Below are 20,200 nucleotides of genomic sequence, written 5' to 3'. Positions count from 1 at the left end.
GACACACAAGTTACATACATATTATTACCATGAAAATGACATAAAAATGTTGTTAGCTTCATTAAACTTTTAATTAAACACATTATCCATGTTACACTGTACATACTAAATGTTTGGGGTGCCGCCCACTCCACACATGTTTATCAGATTTGTTGTATTCTGTTTTAACATGAAGTTTGTGACTTAAGTCTAGGCTACTTTTCTCCCAATAATGGGTATTGAACCTATGCCCTTGTGTATGCTAAGTAATCTCTCTATCCCTGAGTTATATTCCAATCTTGTTTTACTGTTTAGTATTAAGAAAGGGTCTAAATGGGTTTAAGACCCTAGGCTGGCTTTGAACTCATTCTGTAGCCAAGGCAGGAGTTAAACTTGTGTTTCTGCTGCCTTAGCTTCCTGAGTAGCTGAGGTTACAGACCTGTTCCACCAGACTAGGCTCCAGTTTGCTTTTTGCACTTGACAGTTGTTGATAAAAGTGAGCTAAGAATTTCAGTGCAATTTACATCTTCAGAATGTCTCCTGACTTGATTTTGTATCTGTGTTGGAGTAGGATGGGTTAAGCATGGGTGTTTGTATACATGGCATGGTAGGGGCTATGTTAACGTATTTGTGAGCATGTTTTCAATAGGGATGAGGAGACTCAAAATATAGCTGGTTAGAGATTATGTTGAAAAAAACGAGAACACCTGGTAGCCTTTGATGATGTAAGAAACTAACAGGCTTCCCCAAGAAATAAATAATTAAAAGGTCCCTATCAGGGGCTGGAGAGATGGCTCGGGGGTTAAGAGCACTGACTGCTCTTGCAGAGGACCTGGGTTCGATTCCCAGCACCCACATGGTGGCTACAACCTGTCCTTAACTCCAGTTCCAGGGAAATCCAAAGCTCTCCTCTGACCTCCGCTGCATTGCACGACACGGGTACCCTCACATACATGCAGGCAATACACTCATACACATAAAACAAAAATAATAAAATATTTTTTAAAAGGTCCCTATCAGAAAAAGAGTAAGTTCTATGGTAAGGAAGGCAAATGCCTTGCCCACATTGTTTCTTCCAAAGAGGAGGATGGCACAGCGATATTTCAAAGAGCACTTTATGGGGAGCATTCTACGGCAGCGCCGACGACGGATGCACGATGAATGCTGTTTCACCCACTGCTCTCGTGTTCTTTTTCATCCCTGATAGAAAAGTCTTCAAATACTTGTTTTCCTTCTTAAATGTTACTCTTTGACAATTATGCTGAAATTATGTTAGAGGTGTAATGAAATGCTTCTTCTAATAATGTGGTTATTTAACTAAAAAAAAAAAAAAAAAAAAATAGACCTCCTGTTAGCCTTCCCTGACATCTGTATGAGCATCTGAAAAGAACCAAAGCTTTGCCTTACTGTGGATGTCTCTGGCAACCCCTAGCCTCTGCAGAAGTATGTTCTTTTACCATAAGGGAGAAGTAGAAGCCCAAAAAGGAAAACCTTACTGAGGCCTCCTTCTCCAGCTTGGATTCTCAGATGCTTTGGGAACGTGGAGCATCTTGTTTTTCAGTAGGATGGTAGCTCTCAAGGTCTTCCCCTCTGGAGTATCAGCCAAAGGCCATACCTTGCCTGATATACTGGTAAAATCCACTGCAACACAAACATTACCCAAAACAAAATGCCTAGTGAGAACTGAAGGTAATAAATCAAATTTAGTTATAAGGGTTTTAAAATATATAGAGATATGAACAGGGCATGGTGGTGCATGCTTTTAATCCCAGCACCCAGGAGGCAGAGGCAGGAGGATCTCCATAAGATCAAGGCCAATCTGATCTCCATAGCAAGTTCCAGCCTAGCTGGGGCTACAGGGAGAACTGGTCTCAAAAAGACTAAAAGTAGAATATAGATAGATGATAGATGATAGATAGATAGATGATAGATGATAGATAGATAGGTAATAGATGATAGATAGAAAGATGATAGATGATAGATTGATGATAGATAGATAGATGATAGGTAGATAGATAGATAGATGTAGATAGATAGATAGATAGATAGATAGATAGATAGATAGATAGAGATAGATAGATAGACAGATAGATAGATGATAGATGATAGATATATAGATGATAGATGATGGATAGATAATAGATGATAGATAACTAGATGATAGATGATAGATGATAGAGATAGAGATAGATAGATGATAGATAGATAGATAGATAGATAATAGATGATAGATAAGAGGAAAAGGAAATGACCTGAAGTAGAGACAGCAGTGGTTGTCCACAGGCTTTATGTTCCTTGAGATAATATGACTCTCACATGTCCTTGAGACACAGAATGACTTGGAACCCAGGTAACTTAAAAGAAAATCCAAAGATCAGGGTATCATTGCTGTCCATTACTATTCACCACTTAACTCTTGAACAAACACAAACATATTTTTAATGACATCTGATGTTTACTGGCCACTAGTTAGATAATTTATGCACATGATTTCATTTTATTTTTAAAGATTTCATCACATTTAAAGAATATAACACAATGGAAATTAAGACTTAGAAAATATAAGTAATTCTCCCAAGGTCCTAGAACTGACAATATCAAGAGTAAAGTCCTGTGCAAAACTAAACATCTTCACCTTGGCACCTGTTGTCTCTCAACCACAACCACAAATGCATGTAGAAGACAGGAAAAGTACAGTGACCTCTCTCTGGTTTTTTTTTTTTTTTTTTTTTTTTTTTGCATATAGTGAAATCCAGAATTATTAGTGCCAGATAGACATAATAAAAGATTACAGGTCTTGGCATCATGACGCCTGGACTCTCTCCCATTGCCTTCTTGCCATCATGTCACCTGGAAACTGATCACTAAACCCTTCTGATTTCTTCATCCCATCCCTCGGGGCTACAATGTTGTAGTACATGAGACATGATGGGGGATTATCATTATTTTGTTAACATTGTCCATTAAGAAACCAAATTGAGGATTAGAGCTTAAAAATTCAATATCAATATTGAAAATGACCCATGGAAAAATTACTAGATCCCAAGTACAAGCAGCAAAGCACACACAAATGATAAATCCCAGGAGGACTAGAAAAGTCTCTGATTAAAACATGTTTTTGTTTTTTTTTAACTCATACGATTAAATGTTTCTTTTAATAAGAGGTGAGGATTTCAGAAAATAAGGGCACTTATAAACAACCACTCGACAGTCTTTCTAGAGAGGAATTTTTACAATATATATAAAAATAATTCCAAATATAAGCACTGTAGGACTGGATTTGTAGTTCAGTGACAGGGTGCTGTGTAAAGCCCTGGGTTTGGCCCTCAGCATCACAAAAACAAATAAAATATTAAAGCTCTTTCAGCACTTAAACTTCAGCTATATGAAAGTGAACCACAGGATTATTTAGGAACTTCAAAAATAACAAAGACAATTTCAGCACTCAGAAATCTCCACTTTAAGTACTTTTGTGTCAAAACAGACTAAACTTCACTCTGGACACACACACTCATTTGAAATCATTAATAGGCTATGTTATATGCAATATTTTAACATGCCTTTTGCCTGTACAATACACAGTGGTTCTGCTGCATTCACAAGCTCTACATTCAAAGATTCAACCAACTGTGGGTCAAAAACAGGAGAAAAGAAATTGCAGCTGAGCTAAACATGCAGACCTTTTTTTTGCCATTGTTTGATGAACAATACAGTATAACATCTATTTTACAGTGCTTACATTGTATTAAATGGTATAAGTAATCTAGAAATATTTCAAGATTGGAAGAATGTTCATAGGTTTTATATACAGGATTTGAACATATGAAGTCTTTGGTATCTGAAGAAGGTCCTGGAACCAATCCCCCAGGGGCACCAAGTAAGAACTGAGCAATAAGTACACACACTGATTCAGTTCACAACTTGTTGGATATTTGAGTTTTACCCCTTTTTATTCTTTAAACGATACTATGCCGTGCATTCTTGAGGCTCATTTTTAGTGAAATGTCCATGGATTTTCTTTACTTATAGTTGCTTTAAAGAGCAAGAGCATAAATGAGTCCCTAGCTTATTACGTAGCATAATCACCTCTGACCTTTGCCTCACAGTGGTAAGACCTTCAGGTCTTTTCATTTTTGTAAGCTAGACATATCAAGTTGTCTGTTAAAGATTCAGTCAGTTAAATGCTTCTTATCTGGGATGAAATTTGTACCTACTACAGTAGGGAGGTTCCTTGAGGACATTATACTAAATGAAATAAACCATTCACAAAAGAACAGATGTATGGTTGCACTTGAATACCTGGGGGAAGCAAATTAAGAGACAGAAAGTAGACAGAAAGTATGCCAGAAGCCAAAAGCAGGGGAGGAGGGGGTCAGAGTCAGGAGTTGTTTATTAATGGGCACAGAAACTGAGTTTTTCAAGAAGAAAGGACTTCTGCAGATGGATTAATGTTGGTTATGGTTGGCACAGCAAGATGAATGCACTTATGCCACTGAACTGCTCGCATAAAATGGTTAGAAAGGTGGCCTGGAGAGATGACTCAGCAGTTAATAATAGCTGCTTTTTTAGAGGACCTGGGTTCAATTCTCAGCACCCACATGGCAGCCAGCAATTGTCCATAACACTAGTTCTAGGGGATCTGACAGCCTCTTCTGACCTCCGTGGGCACTGTGCACACAGTAAGGGTAAGTGCACACAAGGGCACTTACATGCAAGCAGGCAATATACTCATACACATAAAAAATAATGAAAATTCACATGGTAACTTTAGTGTTATTCATTCCACCACTATTGAAAAAATAACTAGGAAAACTATCCAAGACATGAGATAGCTTTCCTTACTCTCCTTGGTTTTTATGTGTTTGGATTCTAAATGTGCATTGCTGGAGGTCTTGGTTTTGTGTCATCTTATGTAAAACTCCATGAAGCCAAATACTTGCTTTCCCTGAAAGAATCCTGTCACCAACATCAGGTTAGTTGTGAGTTCAAAATGCCATAAAAACTAATGGCTCCTTATTCCAGGAGTCCCAGTCCTTGAGAATCACAGACCTGGGAGCACTGCAACTCTCTAACCTGCGGCAGCAAAAAGCCAAGAGTAAACATGATCTCCTCTGGGTGGGAACAAGAAACAAAATAGTTCAGGGAGTCCCCTGTGGGAATTCAGCTGACTTTGGTAAGTCTTAGATTTAAAACTTCTAAGATAATGGCCAAGGAAGTCGAGCGTTTATTCACTAATGTGGTACCTCCAAATGCAAATGTTTATGCTGCCTTAATGATACACTTCAACTCTGAGGACTTGTGACCACAAGCACCACTGGCATCTTTTGTCACTCAGGTTCTCCTCGTGCTTCAAGCCAATGCCTCTACTTCCCCCTTTGCCCTATTGCCTTTTGTGTTCCATATAGAAACCAATGCTTATAAAAATACAAGTCATACGCCTACCTCTTCTATTCAAAACTCTCCAGTGGCTTTACATTTCCTATGAAAAATTACAAAACTGTAGATGTTACATGTCTTCAATACATCTTGAATGAATAAAAGAATTCAAATGAACTTAAGAGCCTGTTAATCATCAGAAGCTGATCATGAGATAGATAGGGTACATAGATAAATGACAATTCTCACTCTGATAGTTTATGTTCTGGAACACAAGAGGAGCATACCAATGACTAAATATAAAAATATTATTGTTTTTCCATGGTCCAAATGTGAATAAAGAGAGTTGGGTATAAACAACCCTGGAGTTTGAATTTTAAACTGTCAATCATCTCTTTCTCATTCTTTGTGTTTGCTTTCCAGATATTTCCACACAATATACTTAGGTATTCGGAGCCGGCAGAGTGGGGAGAATGACAGATGGAGGTTTTACTGGAAAATGGTGTATGAGTATGCCGATGTGAGTATGCTGCACTTGCTAGCCACCTTTCTGGAAAGTGCTCCACAGCTGGTCCTGCAGCTCTGCATTATCGTACAGACTCATAGCTTACAGGCCCTCCAAGGTAAGGGCTTGCAATTTGGTCTCTGAATTGGGGGAGAGACTGACTGGCTACTTTTGTCACAATCTAAAGATGTCCGAATGACACCCCTTGTGGGCACGGGCCTCCTTATATGTCTGTTGTTTTGCAATGATTTGTGAATGATGTGTGATATTTCCTCCACCATCACCTGTCATGGATAACTTATAGAAAGACCATCGCTTTGTGCTCTCCAACTGAACTTTTAGTAAGAAAAAAAAAAACATGCTTTATGATTGCACACTTGCTCCCTATGTGAATAGAGTCAAAGCTCTCTAGTTTTCAAGATAGAATAATTTAAAAGTTACAAAGATAGCAGTAACTGTCATCTTATGTCTAATGAATATGGGTAATCCCTGCCATTTCCTTCTGATATTAAGAAATAGAGAAGAAAAAGAAATGTTAGAGACTATCTTAATATTTTTAAAAACAATATGGAAAATGTTATGAACATTTAATGATATATGTTATACTACAGTTTATGACAAATGTATTATTATCTGATTAATAGTTTGCACAGCTTTGTTGTTTGATCATATGCTTAGTGATACTGATCCATTTTAACAAGCTGCCTTGATATTTCTTTAGATCCTCGTGCTCAAATCCATTCTAGAACAGGGAAAGAAGAAGATAAGGCAGCTGGCGGTGGATAGATGGGTGAATAAATGGGTGTGTGGATGAAGGTCAGGGCTGTCTCTAATGTACTGATTATTAGATTATTCTCTGATTTATTTGTCAGTCCTGTAACATAGTAGATACTGTTAGTGACTAACACTGTATGGCACTCATATTATTTGAATCTCATCAGAACTGTCTGAGCTTTCTTGCTGCTGTGCACCATCCATCACATTCCAGCTGGAGACTTGATCTGATTGGTGTGTAGAATTTCTACACTGTTCGTACAGCTGTTAGGCAAAGAGCATGTTATCTGTTGGTTGGAAACTTAAAGGTCAAGGTCACAGTAAATATTATAGGAAAAGAAATAGAGAAGATGGTATAGTTATAAAAATACCAACTCTGGGAGGCTGGAGACATGGTTCCGCAGTTAAGAGTACTGGCTGCTGTTGCAGAGGATCTGGATTTGATTCCTATCACCAACATGACAGCAAAAAAAGATCTGAAACTCTAGTTCCAGGAGATCCTATGCCCTCTTCGGATCTCTTCAGGCATTGCCTGGATGGGTACACTTACACACATGTGGGCAATACCCTTATGCACATTAAAAAAACAAAACAAAACAACAACAACAACAAAAACCTCTACTCTAAGGAAGAAATCAGCTTATTCTGAGGTAAATATGAGAATATGAGTGACTATGACCTGAGAACAGGTCATAGATGACACATTACACAGTGGAAATGCTCAACTATTTGTTATTGCTGTTTATTTGCTGTTTTATTATTCATTTATTGACTTATTTATTTTGAGACAGGATCTCATATAGTATAGGCTGCCTCCAAACTCACTGTGCAGCAGAGACTGGCCTTGAGCTCTTTATCCTCCTGCCTCTACCTCCCAGTGCTGGAATTATAGGCATGGTCTACCATGCTAGCTCCACATGTGCTATTATAGTCATCGAAAATCACAGCATGAGCATGGCATGCTTTTAATCACAACACTCAGGAGGCAGAGGCAGGCAGATCTCTATGAGTCTGAGGCCAGAACGGCTTACATAGTGAGTTTCAGGTCAGCCAGGGTTACATAATGAGACCATGTCTCAAAAATAAAATTAAAATTATAAAAATAAAAATGTGAACTAATGTTTTTACAATACATATTAAATTAGGCACGTGGGTTATAGGGGTCCAGAGGATGCTACGAGCCTTAAATGCTGTCCTTGTATCCCCAACCCCAAGGTTAGTAGAGGATAGGTGCATCAAGCTTAGCATACTTTCCAAAAGTTAAGGTGATATTAGGTAAGATACAGAAGTGGATAAGAAGCAACTATTAAGGATAGTCCAAGATAATTTTGGCTCTTGACCTAAAACATTCCCTCCCTCCAGAATCACACTTTTCTGCTTAGTGAAGGCCAATCCATCTACAGATCTTTAAAGACTGTAGCTGCTTTCAGAGAACTTTAGTCAGCTCATCCATCACCAGTAGACGATGTTCTACTTTTTGATTTGCTCAGAGGTTCTGAGCCCAACCCCGACTGAACACTAGAGAGCTAGTTCCAGAAGTTTGAGAAATGGGTCAAAGATAACCATCAGGTGAGGTTCTCAAGTGCTAGAAAACAAGCCGGAATAAAGATAAAGTGGACATTTACACAAAAGCAGGCAAGAAAAGCACATAGAAGAAAGGGAGGCTTGATAAAGTAGCCTTGACTTGATGTTTGATGGGTGTAGACAATGAACTAGGCATGAAGAGCTTCTACACAGTAAGACCTGGCACAAGTTGCTTGATGTCTTGAAAAACCTTGAGCTGGATATGGTTATTCTAATCCCAGCACTTATGATGGAGGCAGGAGGGTTAGGAGTGCAGCGCCAGCTTCAGCTACATACTGAGTTTGAGGCCAGACTGGGATACATAAAACCTTGTCTCAAACAAAAAACCTGGTCAGTCGTCAGCTCCCTAACAGTTTTATCAACTCTGAGTCACTGAATGCCCAGTAGGCAGATAATGACAGGTACATGCTTAAGGATTTGCAAATGAAGATGTAGATGAAATCAAACCAAGTCAAACTTCACACCATCTGAGACTGCCCTCATCTCCAGAACAACTTGGTGACTCCTTAGTAGTCAAACAATTGCTGTTCCTCCTACTTCTGCCCCTGGAGTGCTGGCTTTCAAATACACCACAATAATCAACAACTCTTGGAAAAGGATCAAAGATGGAGGGTTGCAAGTCACCCTGATCTGGCTCCAGCTTACGCAGTGTCTCTACTGATGTTCTGAAAAATTTAGAAAATTGTTGAAAGGATTCCTCTGGCAACATTGAAGTAGAATGAGAAAGGCAGGGCAGGCCAAGAAAATGAGTTGCATGTTCAGCTGGAGAACTCTGAAAACTGTTCACGGGAAAAGGTAAGAGGAGAAAGGCGCCTAGCACATTGTTTGGTTTGGGTTGCTTGGTTCAGTTTTTAAGTTTTTGAGATGGCAAGAAGCTTCCTGGGAGAAAGGCTGGTCAGGAAAATAAAACCTCTGGCCTGGATAGACTCAGCTTTCCATTTTGCTGATCAGAGGATGACCCCTAGGAAGGCAGGTTCACCTTAAGTCATGCTAAAGAGATGGGTGGAACTCCTAATGTGTTAAAGAGATGGGATTTCCTGGCCAGAATCCCCACCCCCTAGTGCAGTGCTTATGAACTGGGTTATAGACATGAGGTCACCCCGAGTCTGTCTGCTTTTCTGAATTCTTCCAAAAAGCAAAACTTTATTCTTTCTCTCTTTTCTAACCACAGTTTCCATAACACTATATTCTGTCCCAATATTTGGGCTTCTTTACTTATTTCTAAAGCTCCCTTCACCTTCCTGCCATGTGGTTGCTAGTCTGCCACACGTCCGATGTCTATGCTGGCTCTACACAGACATGGCTTTATGGCTTTTTTTCTTCCCCCCTCCATTCAAGACAGCTGCTGAAATTTACAGTTTGCCTTCCCTGAGGATTCTTCTTTAAATTCTAATAAAATATTCGTAAGGCTTCCATTTGAATCCTTTCTTAAATTCTTTTATGAATGACACTAAGAACCCTCACAGGGAGACCTCATTTTCCTCTGTATCATCAGGATCTCACCATTTTGCTGAAAATGGCATTGAACCCATGATTATCCCACACAGCCTGGAGAGTACTGGGATTATAAGAATAAACCACCACGCATGGCTCAGTGCTTAGTGTTTCTCACATTATTTCTCCAAATCATAGGGACCAAAATTTGTGCTTTCTCGGCTTTAGGCTCTTCTCTAATACATGGTTTCCCCTTATGTACTAAGCTCCCTACACTTACACCCTGCATTCTCTGAGCTTGTATGCTGGACCACCATCCTGACAAGGCAAGTTTGCTATCTTGTTTCAAAATACTGCAGGGGAGAGCCCCAGGGCAGACCTCTGCCCTGTGGTATGGTAAGATCTTAGCAGAATGCCTGAGAATGGCTGTTCTGGCCTCCATCTGGCTTAGAAGCTGAGAAGACAGCAGACAACCTGAGAGTGCCTGGATCTAGCCTCCACAAGGTGGTGAGCTCCCCATACACAACTCCTTAACTCCCATTAGTTGAGGCCCCTCCCACGGCACCAGGGAAGACCTCTGACCTATGGTAGGGTAAGGCTCAGACCTTAGCAGACAGCCTGAGAGCATCTGATCTGGCCACACCTAGTGTACGGGCTGAGAACTCAGCAGACTGTACAAGAGTGCCAAAATTGGACCTTTCCTTAGGGAACTTCCCAAATTGTGCTCTGAGTACCTGCTAGTAGGGATCCAAATTTTAGAAGGAAACCTGAGTGCACCTGATGGGAGCCTGATTTGGGCTTCTGTTGGAGCTCCTGAGTAGCTGATCTGAGGCCATCAGTTGCCTCCAAAATAAAATCTGAGAGAACCTGATACCTAGACCAACCAGCTCTACATAACCCAATAAGAAAACAACTAACACACACCAATAATACAAGGAGAAGCAAACCTCAGCTCAACAACAGAAACAACAGAAGATGTGATTTTTCATACCAGAGTCACAATCAACAAAAGAAATTCACATGCTAAAATCACAATGAAAAATAATAAAATGGAAAGCCAAAACACTATGTCCCTACCAAACTCCACCAGTCCTGTAGAAGAGTTCTACAAGGAGAACCCCCTAGAAATAACCTGGGAAACAGAATTTAAAAGAAAAGCTATAAACATGATCAAGGTAGTCAAGGAATTTAAAGAACACACAAACAAATCAAAGAACTAAATAAGATAAACTTCTGAATGTATTCACAAAACAGAAACATTGAAGAAAAACTCAGGATGAAATGAAGAAGGAAGTGAAAAACTCAATAAGCCCACTTGAAATGAAAGGGGAAAGCTTCATTGCTAGAATGAATGAATGGAAAACAGAATATCAGCACTGGAGGACAAAGTTGAAGAATTGGCCTGCTCAAGCAAAGATTATGAAAAAATTTAAAAAACAGTAATGGAACAGGCAGGAGATGTGGGACACCATGAAAAGATCAAATCTTCATATCATAGGCATAAAGGAAGGTGAAGAAACTCAGGTTAAGGATATTGACCAGATTTTAGACAGGACTGTAGAAGAGAATTTCTCAAAATTAAGGAAAGACATTCCCACACAAATACAAGAAGCACATAAAACACCAAATAGACAGGACCAGAAAAGAAACTCCCCATGGCATATCATAGTAAAACCACAAAATGTAAAGAACAAAGACAGAATACTGAAAGCAGCAAAAGAAAAACAAGTCAAATACAAAGAAAGCCCATTGATTTATAGCTGACTTACCAATGAAAACTATGAAAGCCAGAAGAGCCTGGACCAATATATTTCCAGTTCTATATGACAAAAGATGGTGGCCTAGAATACTTTACCCAGCAAAAATGTCTATTATAGCTGAGGGGGAAAGAAAAATTTCCCATGATATGAATAGCCTAAAAGAATACATGTCCAGAAAACCAGACCTTCAAAGAATACTTGAAGCAACACAAAGAACAGAGAAAAGAATAACTATACTCCAGGAGCAATGAAAGAAACTAAATAAAGGTATAATTGTGGAAACACAAAATGAGACAAAGAATGCAAACAGTAATCAAAATGATGGAAACCAATGCACACCTTTCAATAATAACTTTAAATATCAATGAGCTAAACTCCCCAGTCAAAAAACAGGCTAGTTGAATGGATTAAGAAACAAAAATCCAACTTTTTGTAGTCTGCAAGAAACCCATCTCACTTTCAAGGACAGGCACCACCTTAGGGTAAAAAGATGGAAAAGAATATTCTAAGCAAATGGCACTAAGAAACAAACATGTGTTGCAATTCAAATATCTGGCAAAATAGACTTCAAACTAAAACTAATCAGAAGAGATAAAGAAGGTTACTTCTTTCTGATCAAAGTAATAATTAATCAAGAAGATATTACAATCCTGAACATATATGCACCAAACACTGGTGCACCCAAATTCATAAAAACAACACTACAGGACTTTAAGACCACAGATTAATTCCAACTCAGTAATATTAGGGGACTTAAATACCCCACTGTCTCCATTAGACAGGTCAACATGAAAAAGAATAAACAGACATCTGAAATAAATGATACCATACATCAAATGGAACTAACATACATTTTCTGAATATTCCACCTAAGCACCAAAGAATATACTTTCTGTTCAGCATCCCATGGAACGTTCTCAAAAATTGAACACATACTGGGGCAAAAAAGCCAAACCTCAACATATATAAAAATATCAAGGGGCTGGAGAGATGGCTCAGTGGTTAAGAGCACGGACTGCTCTTGCAGAGGACCGGGGTTCGATTCCCAGCACCCACATGGTGGCTATACTTTTTCAAAAATTCTGGACTGATAAAAACCAAAAACAAACCTCAACAAATACAAAAAAAAAAAACTTAATTTCATTTATTCTATCAGACCACAATGCAATAAAGCTCAAAATTAACACTGGAAGAAGCCCTAGTCACTATACAAACTATGGAGATTAAACAACACACTCCTAATTGATGAGTGGGTCAAAGGAGAAATTAAGGAAGAAATAAAAGAATTCTTTGAATTCAACAAAAATGACAATACAACACACACACGCACACACAAACACACACACACAAACACAGGACACTTAAAAAGCTGTCCAAAGAGGGAAGTTTATAGCTCTAAGTGTCTACATTAAAAAATCAGAAAGAGCACAAATAAATGACTTAACACTGCAACTCAAGACTCTGGAAAAGCAAGAACAAATGAAAGCCAAACCCAGCAAAAGAGAAGAAATAACCAAAATCAAAGCAGAAATTAATCAAATGGAAACAAAGAAAACAATACAAAGAATCAATGAATCAAGAACTGGTTCTTTGAAAAGCTAAACAAAATAGACCCTTAGCCCAGTAAACCAAAAGAATGAAAGAACACCCCCAAATCAACAAAATAAGAGATGAAAAGGGAAACATCACAGCAGACACCTAAAAGATCCAGAACATTCCAAGGGAACACTTTAAAAACCTATACTCCACTAAATTTGAAAAGCTAAAAGAAATGTATAGATAAAATCATGGGAACCATGAAAGTTAAACCAAGAAGAGACTAACTGTTTAAATAGACTGATAACATATAAGGAAATCGAAACAGAGATACAAAGCCTCCTGACTAAAAAATGCCCAGACCCAGATGGATTTACAGCAGAATTCTACCAGACATTTAAAGAAGATCTACATCCAATGCTACTTAATTTATTCAAAATGATAGAAACACCCAAACTCGTTCTGTGAAGGCAATACCCAAACTAGATAAAGAGACAACCAAACAACAAAACTATAGACCCATATCCTTAATGAACATAGATACAAAAATTCTTAACAAAATACTTGCAAACCACATACAGATGTACATCAAAAAGATCATGCACCATGACCAAATAGGCCTTATTCCAGAGATGCAGAGATGGTTCATTATATGCAGGTCAATAAACATCATCATTCATATAAATAGATTCAAAGACAAAAACTACATAGTCATCTCAATAGATAAAGAAAATGCTTTTGACAAAATTCAGCATCCATTCATGATAAAAGTACTAAAAGGAATTGGACTGGAGGGAATATACCTCAACATAATCAGAGCTATATACAACAAACCCACAGCCAACATCATTTTAAATGGAGAACTGAAAGTATTTACATTAAAATCAGGAACCAGACAAGGATGTCCAGGATCTCCACTACTTTTCAATACAGCACTTGAAACTTTGGCTAGAGCAATTAGACAAGAGAAGGAAATTGAAAATTTTCCTAATTGGAAAAGAAGTGGTCAAATTATCCCTTTTTGCAGATGATATGATACTATACCTAAGAGATCCAAAAACTTCCACCAGAAAACTAGAACTGATCAACACTTTCAGTAAATTGGCAGGTTAGAAAATTAATGTACAAAAATCTATAGGCCTCTTTATACCAACATCGAGCAATTGGAGACTCTTTAAAGAAAGAGGTTGAGGAAGACACCAGAAGATGGAAGGACTGCCCATGTTTGTGGATTGGAAGAATTAATAGTATGAAAATGACCATCTTACCAAAAGCAATATATAGATTCAATGCAATCCCAATAAAAATTCCCAAGATGTACTTCACAGAATTAGGAAAAAAATTCCTTAATTTTGTATGGAAGCCCAAAAGATCCTGGATACCCAAAACAACACTGAGCACAAAGAGCCATGCTGGGGTGATTACTATACCAGATCTCAAAGTATACTACAGAGCTATAGTCATAAAAACAGCATGATACTGGCATAAAAACAGACACATCGATCAATGGAACATCATTGAAGACCCAACCCTGAGTACACACTATTATAGCCACTGATATTTGACAAATATGCCAAGAACACACAATGGAGGAAAGACAGCATCATCGAAAAACTGTTCTGGCAAAACTGGATCTTCACCTTAGAACAATGAAAGTAAATCCTTATCTTTCACATTGCACAAACGTCAACTCCAAGTAAATCAAAGACCTCAATGTGAAACTGGAAACTCTGAAACTATTCAAGAAATCATTGGCAGTAACCTACAAGACGTAGGTGTAGGAAAGGACTTTCTAAACTAGATATGAATTGCTCAAGTGGGACTTCATTATACTAAGAAGCTTCTGTACAGAAGAAGAAACAATCCAGAAAGCCAAGAGAAAACCCACAGAGTGGGAAAAAAATCTTCACCAGTGACACATCTGCCATAGGTTTAACATCCAGAATATATAAAGAACTCAAAAAAAAAAAAAAAGGAGCAAGAAAGCAAATGATCCAATTAAAAGATGGGCTAAAGATCTAAACAGAGAGCTCTCAGAGGAAGAAATAAAGATGGCTAAGAAATATCTCAAAAAGTGTTCAACATGTTAGTGATTAGGAAAATGCAAATTAAAACCACCTTAATGTTTCATCTTACCCACTGAATGGCTAAGATCAAGAAAACAAATGATACAAAATGCTGGCAAGGATGTGGGGAAGGGGAACCCTCATTCACTGCTACTGCAAACTCAGGCAACTCCTATGGAAAGTAGTGTGGAGAACTCTTAAAAAACTAAAAAGGAACCTACCATATGATCTGGTTATAGTACTCTTTGGCATATACCCAAAAGATTCATCTCATTGTAGAGACACTTGTACAACCATGTTTGTTGCTACTTTTTTCACAATAGCTAAGAGATGGAAGCAACCTAAGTGCCCCTCAACTGACAAGTGGTTAACAAAAAATGTGGTATATTTATACAATGGAGTTCTATTCAGCAGTAAAGAAGATGAAATAATGAAATTTGCAGGTAAATACATGGATCTAGGAACTGTTATACTAAGTGAAGTAACACAGACCCAGAAAAACAAAAGATGTATGTTATCCCTCATTTGTGGATAATGGCACCAAATCCTTATAAGTCAGTACATATCCTGATGCAAATGCAGGGACCAGGAATATCAAAGGGAAACAAAGAGCTAAAGGGAAAGAAGGAATTGAGAGAGAAGATTAGTAGGAGAAAGGTGTTAGTAAGGGAGAAATATGTAAAATGGGGGTAGTTAAAGGGGTTTGGGGGAAGGAGGACTACACAAATACCTATGAGAACAAAGGGAAAAAATTCTCCAGATACACAGTAAAAAAAAAAAGAAGAAGAAGAAGAAGAAGAAGAAGAAGAAGAAGAAGAAGAAGAAGAAGAAGAAGAAAAACCTTAAGCAGCTCTATGGTGATGGAAGAAAGCACTTCTGAAAAGCAATTTGGTTGTTAAATGAAAATTCCAATGCCAGAGGTGGGTTGGCCCTATGAGCTGTTGGCCTGGGGGACACTACAGGTCCCCAAATCAGTAAACACCATTGCAAATAATATTGGTTATACACCAGAAGAGGATAGAAAAACCATACTACTGAAGACACTGCATGATATGAGCTTGGCAGAGGGAGAAATCAAATTACAACTAAACTGGAAACTCCCTGCCACTGGATGGGTGGCTTTCATAGTGCCAAGAGGCAACTCGCCAGGGGGACAATAGTCCCCTATAATTCTCCTAAACAACGAACCCTGTGTGTTGCACTACCAACCTACCAAACAAGATGTTCCTGCTGGTGCAATAGTGGAGTGTCTAGTGTATGTATAACCAGCAAATTTGAAATTGGATATAATACCTGCTCCTAGAGGTGGAACACACATCTGGTACTGTAGACCCGACCAATCCCCTATGGCAAGGACTCCATTAGTAAGTCACTGCAATCACTTTGTTACATGGAAATGATGAACCTGCTAAATTACTGACCAAGCATTTGTGTTTACATCCATTGGTTAAGTTATTACAGCAGTCACTGTTTAGATGTTCTTGCTTCTTGCTGTTTTTTATTATTATTATTTTTATTTTATGTGTATGAGTGTATCGCCTACATGTATGTGAGTGCACCCATGTCGTGCAATGCTGTGGAGGTCAGAAGAGGGCTTCGGATTCCCCTGGAACTGGAGTTAAAGATGGTTTGTAGCCACCATGTGGGTGCTGGGAATTGAACCAGGGTCTTCTAAGAGCAGTCAGTGTGCTTAACCACTGAGCCATCTCTCCAGCCCCGTGTGTATGTTTTTACAGTAGATGGAATCCCACTCAAACTGGCCAACAGCCCATGGAAAACAGATGATGCAGATGTGCCTTGCCACAATAGGAGGAAGATCATCCCACACCTACCACCCCCTCCAAGGCTCATAGACTTTTGTGGAAGAGGTTGATGGAAAGAATGTAAGAGCTGGAGGAAGGGGTGGAGTGTTAATTGGAAATGTCCTCCAAACACTATGCTGGCAAGCTACAGTCAAATCTCCTTCTCACTCTCATCAAGGAATTGAGTGGGGAGTCAGTAACCCCTACTACCCAATTAGTCAAACTTAGCTGCATGTGGGGGAAGGGCAAAGGATATATAAGTCCAGAACACCAAGAGGCACCTCTCACCATTTTGTGCAGCTATCAGGTCATAGGATCTGTATTTGAGTGAAGACTTTACTGTGAAGCCATAAATGTGGGGTGCCCACTGTTCTGTAAATAAACCATTATCCTATGCTCTGTTAAAAAATTAAATTAAATTAAAAAAAAATAGAAGACAATAATAATAAAAAAAGAGTCCTAAGAACTGCATTCCCCAGACATTAGACTTATGTTCATGTAAAATGTTATTTAGACAATTATTTATCATTAATGATTTTGTTCTTAACAAGAAAATGCTGCTTGGGGTAAAGCTTCAAATCTTGGTCTGCAAAACTGTAGGGCCCACCTGCAGCTAAGGGAGACAACTTACTATTGTTCTAAAATGACTGTTAAATTTATTTTCTTTTCTTATCTAGAAGTAATTTAAAAGAACACTGATTCTAGCTAGCCACTCCAATAACTATTAATATGCCTGGTGGGGAAAAACAAACAAACCCTGAGTTCATCACTCTCAAGTCCAGCCTTGGTGGCCCAAAGAAAAATGAGCAGGAACCCAATAGATGGATACTTCTGAAAGCCCTTGTCAGGAAATTCTAATGAACTTTAATTTGGACAATTTAAAATTGGTTGTTCTGATTTTTTTTCTGGTTCCTTCTCTAGAACTTGTAATGCTAATTACTCTTGCCTTTATTTCTCCTTCACATCTCCTAGACATGGGTCAAGGACTTTCTTTTCTCCCTACAGTTAAGTTATACAATTTGGGAGTCTTTTAGACAGACCCACTGAAGGGGTACCCCAATTGCCATACCCTGAGTTCCTGTTCAGCATGGAAGAAGCCAGAGTGGTCTGTGTCACAATTTCGCATTGGCAAATTTGGATAAACTCTTCAGAAGGTGATGTGATAAGAATAGGAGGTAAAAATTGGCTAGGCAGTTGGGGTAGAAAGACCCTCGAAAAAAGTAGCCAATATCTTTCTTGGCAAAAAGTCAAAATGTCCTTGGGTCTCATAGCGTCCTGGTCTGTTTCAGAGTCCAGAAATGTCAAAAGTATTTGAGAGCTCTTGTTTAATTCCTAAATTTTAAACATTACCTCTTCAGAGGGAGAGAAAATATTAGAGCAGCATATAGCCCCATAAGTTCTCAGGAAACCTGGGTTTTCTCTTTCAAGCCCCTAAAACGACCTGATGGGCACCTTCAGTCTTATTAAGTGCATTACTACAGAATAGCTAAAGTGGAACTCTCACCATGGAGATGTGAGGATACTAGTCCATGCTCTCCCCCAGGTTTATCTCTGTAGCAGAGGAATGGCAGAAACACTTCCCCCTTAACCCAGGTCTCTCAAGGACAAAGAGAAGTTCTGTTGCCATCCAGGTTCTGCTGCCTTGGTTAATAGAATGTTTAGGCTTCTAAATTCTCAAATAGACATCAGACATCTACAGGACTCTATCATGTAATTGGAGAGACAGGGGATGGGGGGTGACTTACATGAAATGACTGCGCCCCACCACACATCATGCCACACAGTGGCCTGGCATTCCCGATAGCTCTGCCCAGCATTCTGGCTTGCTTTCACACCCAGCTCCCATGGTCTTAAGTGTCCCATCACATGTCCATACCCTGTGGGAAGCTGCAGTTCACTCGTACAGCCCCACTCTTTCTCCATTCCAATCTTACCCCAGCAGCTTGGCTAGGCTCTACTGATTTTTTCCCAGGGTTCCCTGTGTTAGACCTTCACTCACACTTTTCAGAGGAATGAGTAGTTTCCAGGCTACATCTGGTCATAGGACCACCCTAGGAAGGCAGGTTATTAAATCGATGGGCAGGATACCTAGTGCATTAATGAGATATCGAGTTTCTCCTGCCTGGAATCCCAGCTACTAGTGCAGAACTCCACTCAGAACTCCTGGACCAGCTACAGCTGTGTAGTTTGTGAGTTTGCCCTCTTCCGAATTCAGAGAAGAGTAATCTTTTCCTTTCTTCACCATATCTCTTTTCTAAACATGCTTTCTTTAAGGCTTTGGGCTGCCCCAGCATCTTGTATTTCTTTACTTTCTCTAAAGCTTCCTTCTCCTAGCTATGTGGCTGCCAACCAGCCATGTGTCTGACCCCCATGCCTTGTCCTCTCAATTCTCCTTCTCAAGGCAACTGCCAAGATTACTAGCTCAACTGCTCTGAGGATTTTTTCTTTAAAAGTCTAATAAAATGTAAAAGCTTAATTCGGCTGATTCAGGAAAAAAATCATGCAAATTTGAAAAAAAAATACTGCAGGGGACTGTGACCTATGTCTCTCCCCTGGTGATCAAAGTGCAGATTGATCAACAATATCAGTAGCATCAGGCAAATCATTGAACATAAATGACAAATAAGTCTATGAGGTTGATTTTATCATTTCTATTTTGAACAAAGGAGGGGATTAGAAGGTTATGTTATAAGGACAAATAATGAAAATACAGGAAGCAAACAGCACCAGCATCCACCACACACCACACACCCTTCAGTTCAGAGACCATCTCCGGCTCCACTCCCTGACTCCCCCTTAAAAAGGAAATCTGTCTTCAGGAGGCATTTCTGGTGGCAGATGATCCTGCTTACAAATGAACCAGCTAATGAATGAAACCGATATGGGTTACAAGAACAGAATCTCTTCCTTTTAGGAAAAGAAAAGCAAATTCAATAAAAGCACCTAGTTTGATACATATTTTCATGCATCTTTAGTGATAAGAAATTCTTGGCATTTGGATGTAAAACATAAGGTTCTTCTCTGAATGCAAATACCCAATGGACAGGAAACCTGTCAGGTATTTTCAGGTAGCTCACCAGTAATATCTCTAAAACATGCTTATTTAGCAGTCAGAGATCAGTATGTCTGGTAGCCATTTCATTTGTGTAAAATTATTATTTTAGGATAAAAGAAAAATTGCTTTTTGCCCCAATTTCAACCAATTATCATTCTTTGGAGGACACACTTTTAGAAACAAGAAGAAAATCAAAAACAAAATACTGCATTTAAAAAAAAAAAAGATGCTAAAAATTAAGTTCCTTTTGTGGAAGTCAACTGTTCCTAAAACACTGTTAGCTGTGAAAACCTTTTCTCTCTCTCTCTCTCTCTCTCTCTCTCTCTTTC

The 20,200-nt window shown here is 38.9% G+C and overlaps 1 protein-coding gene across 2 annotated transcripts in view; it reads left to right on the top strand.

Annotated features, from left to right (window-relative positions):
• Positions 1-20,200, top strand: part of Xkr4 (XK related 4) — a 509,976-nt gene that overhangs the window by 289,566 nt on the left and 200,210 nt on the right. For both annotated transcript variants that reach the window (XM_008844405.3, XM_017800948.2), the window contains exon 2: positions 5,779-5,978. In XM_008844405.3, the coding sequence (XP_008842627.1) occupies positions 5,779-5,978 (200 nt within the window). The remainder of the gene's footprint in view (positions 1-5,778; positions 5,979-20,200) is intronic.

The sequence above is a fragment of the Nannospalax galili genome, unplaced genomic scaffold (assembly GCF_000622305.1).
Source record: "Nannospalax galili isolate Female #2095 unplaced genomic scaffold, S.galili_v1.0 scaffold40, whole genome shotgun sequence".
Lineage (NCBI taxonomy): Eukaryota > Metazoa > Chordata > Mammalia > Rodentia > Spalacidae > Nannospalax > Nannospalax galili.
Note: the sequence above shows the minus strand (reverse complement) of the source record. Positions and strands in the feature narration are given on the sequence as shown.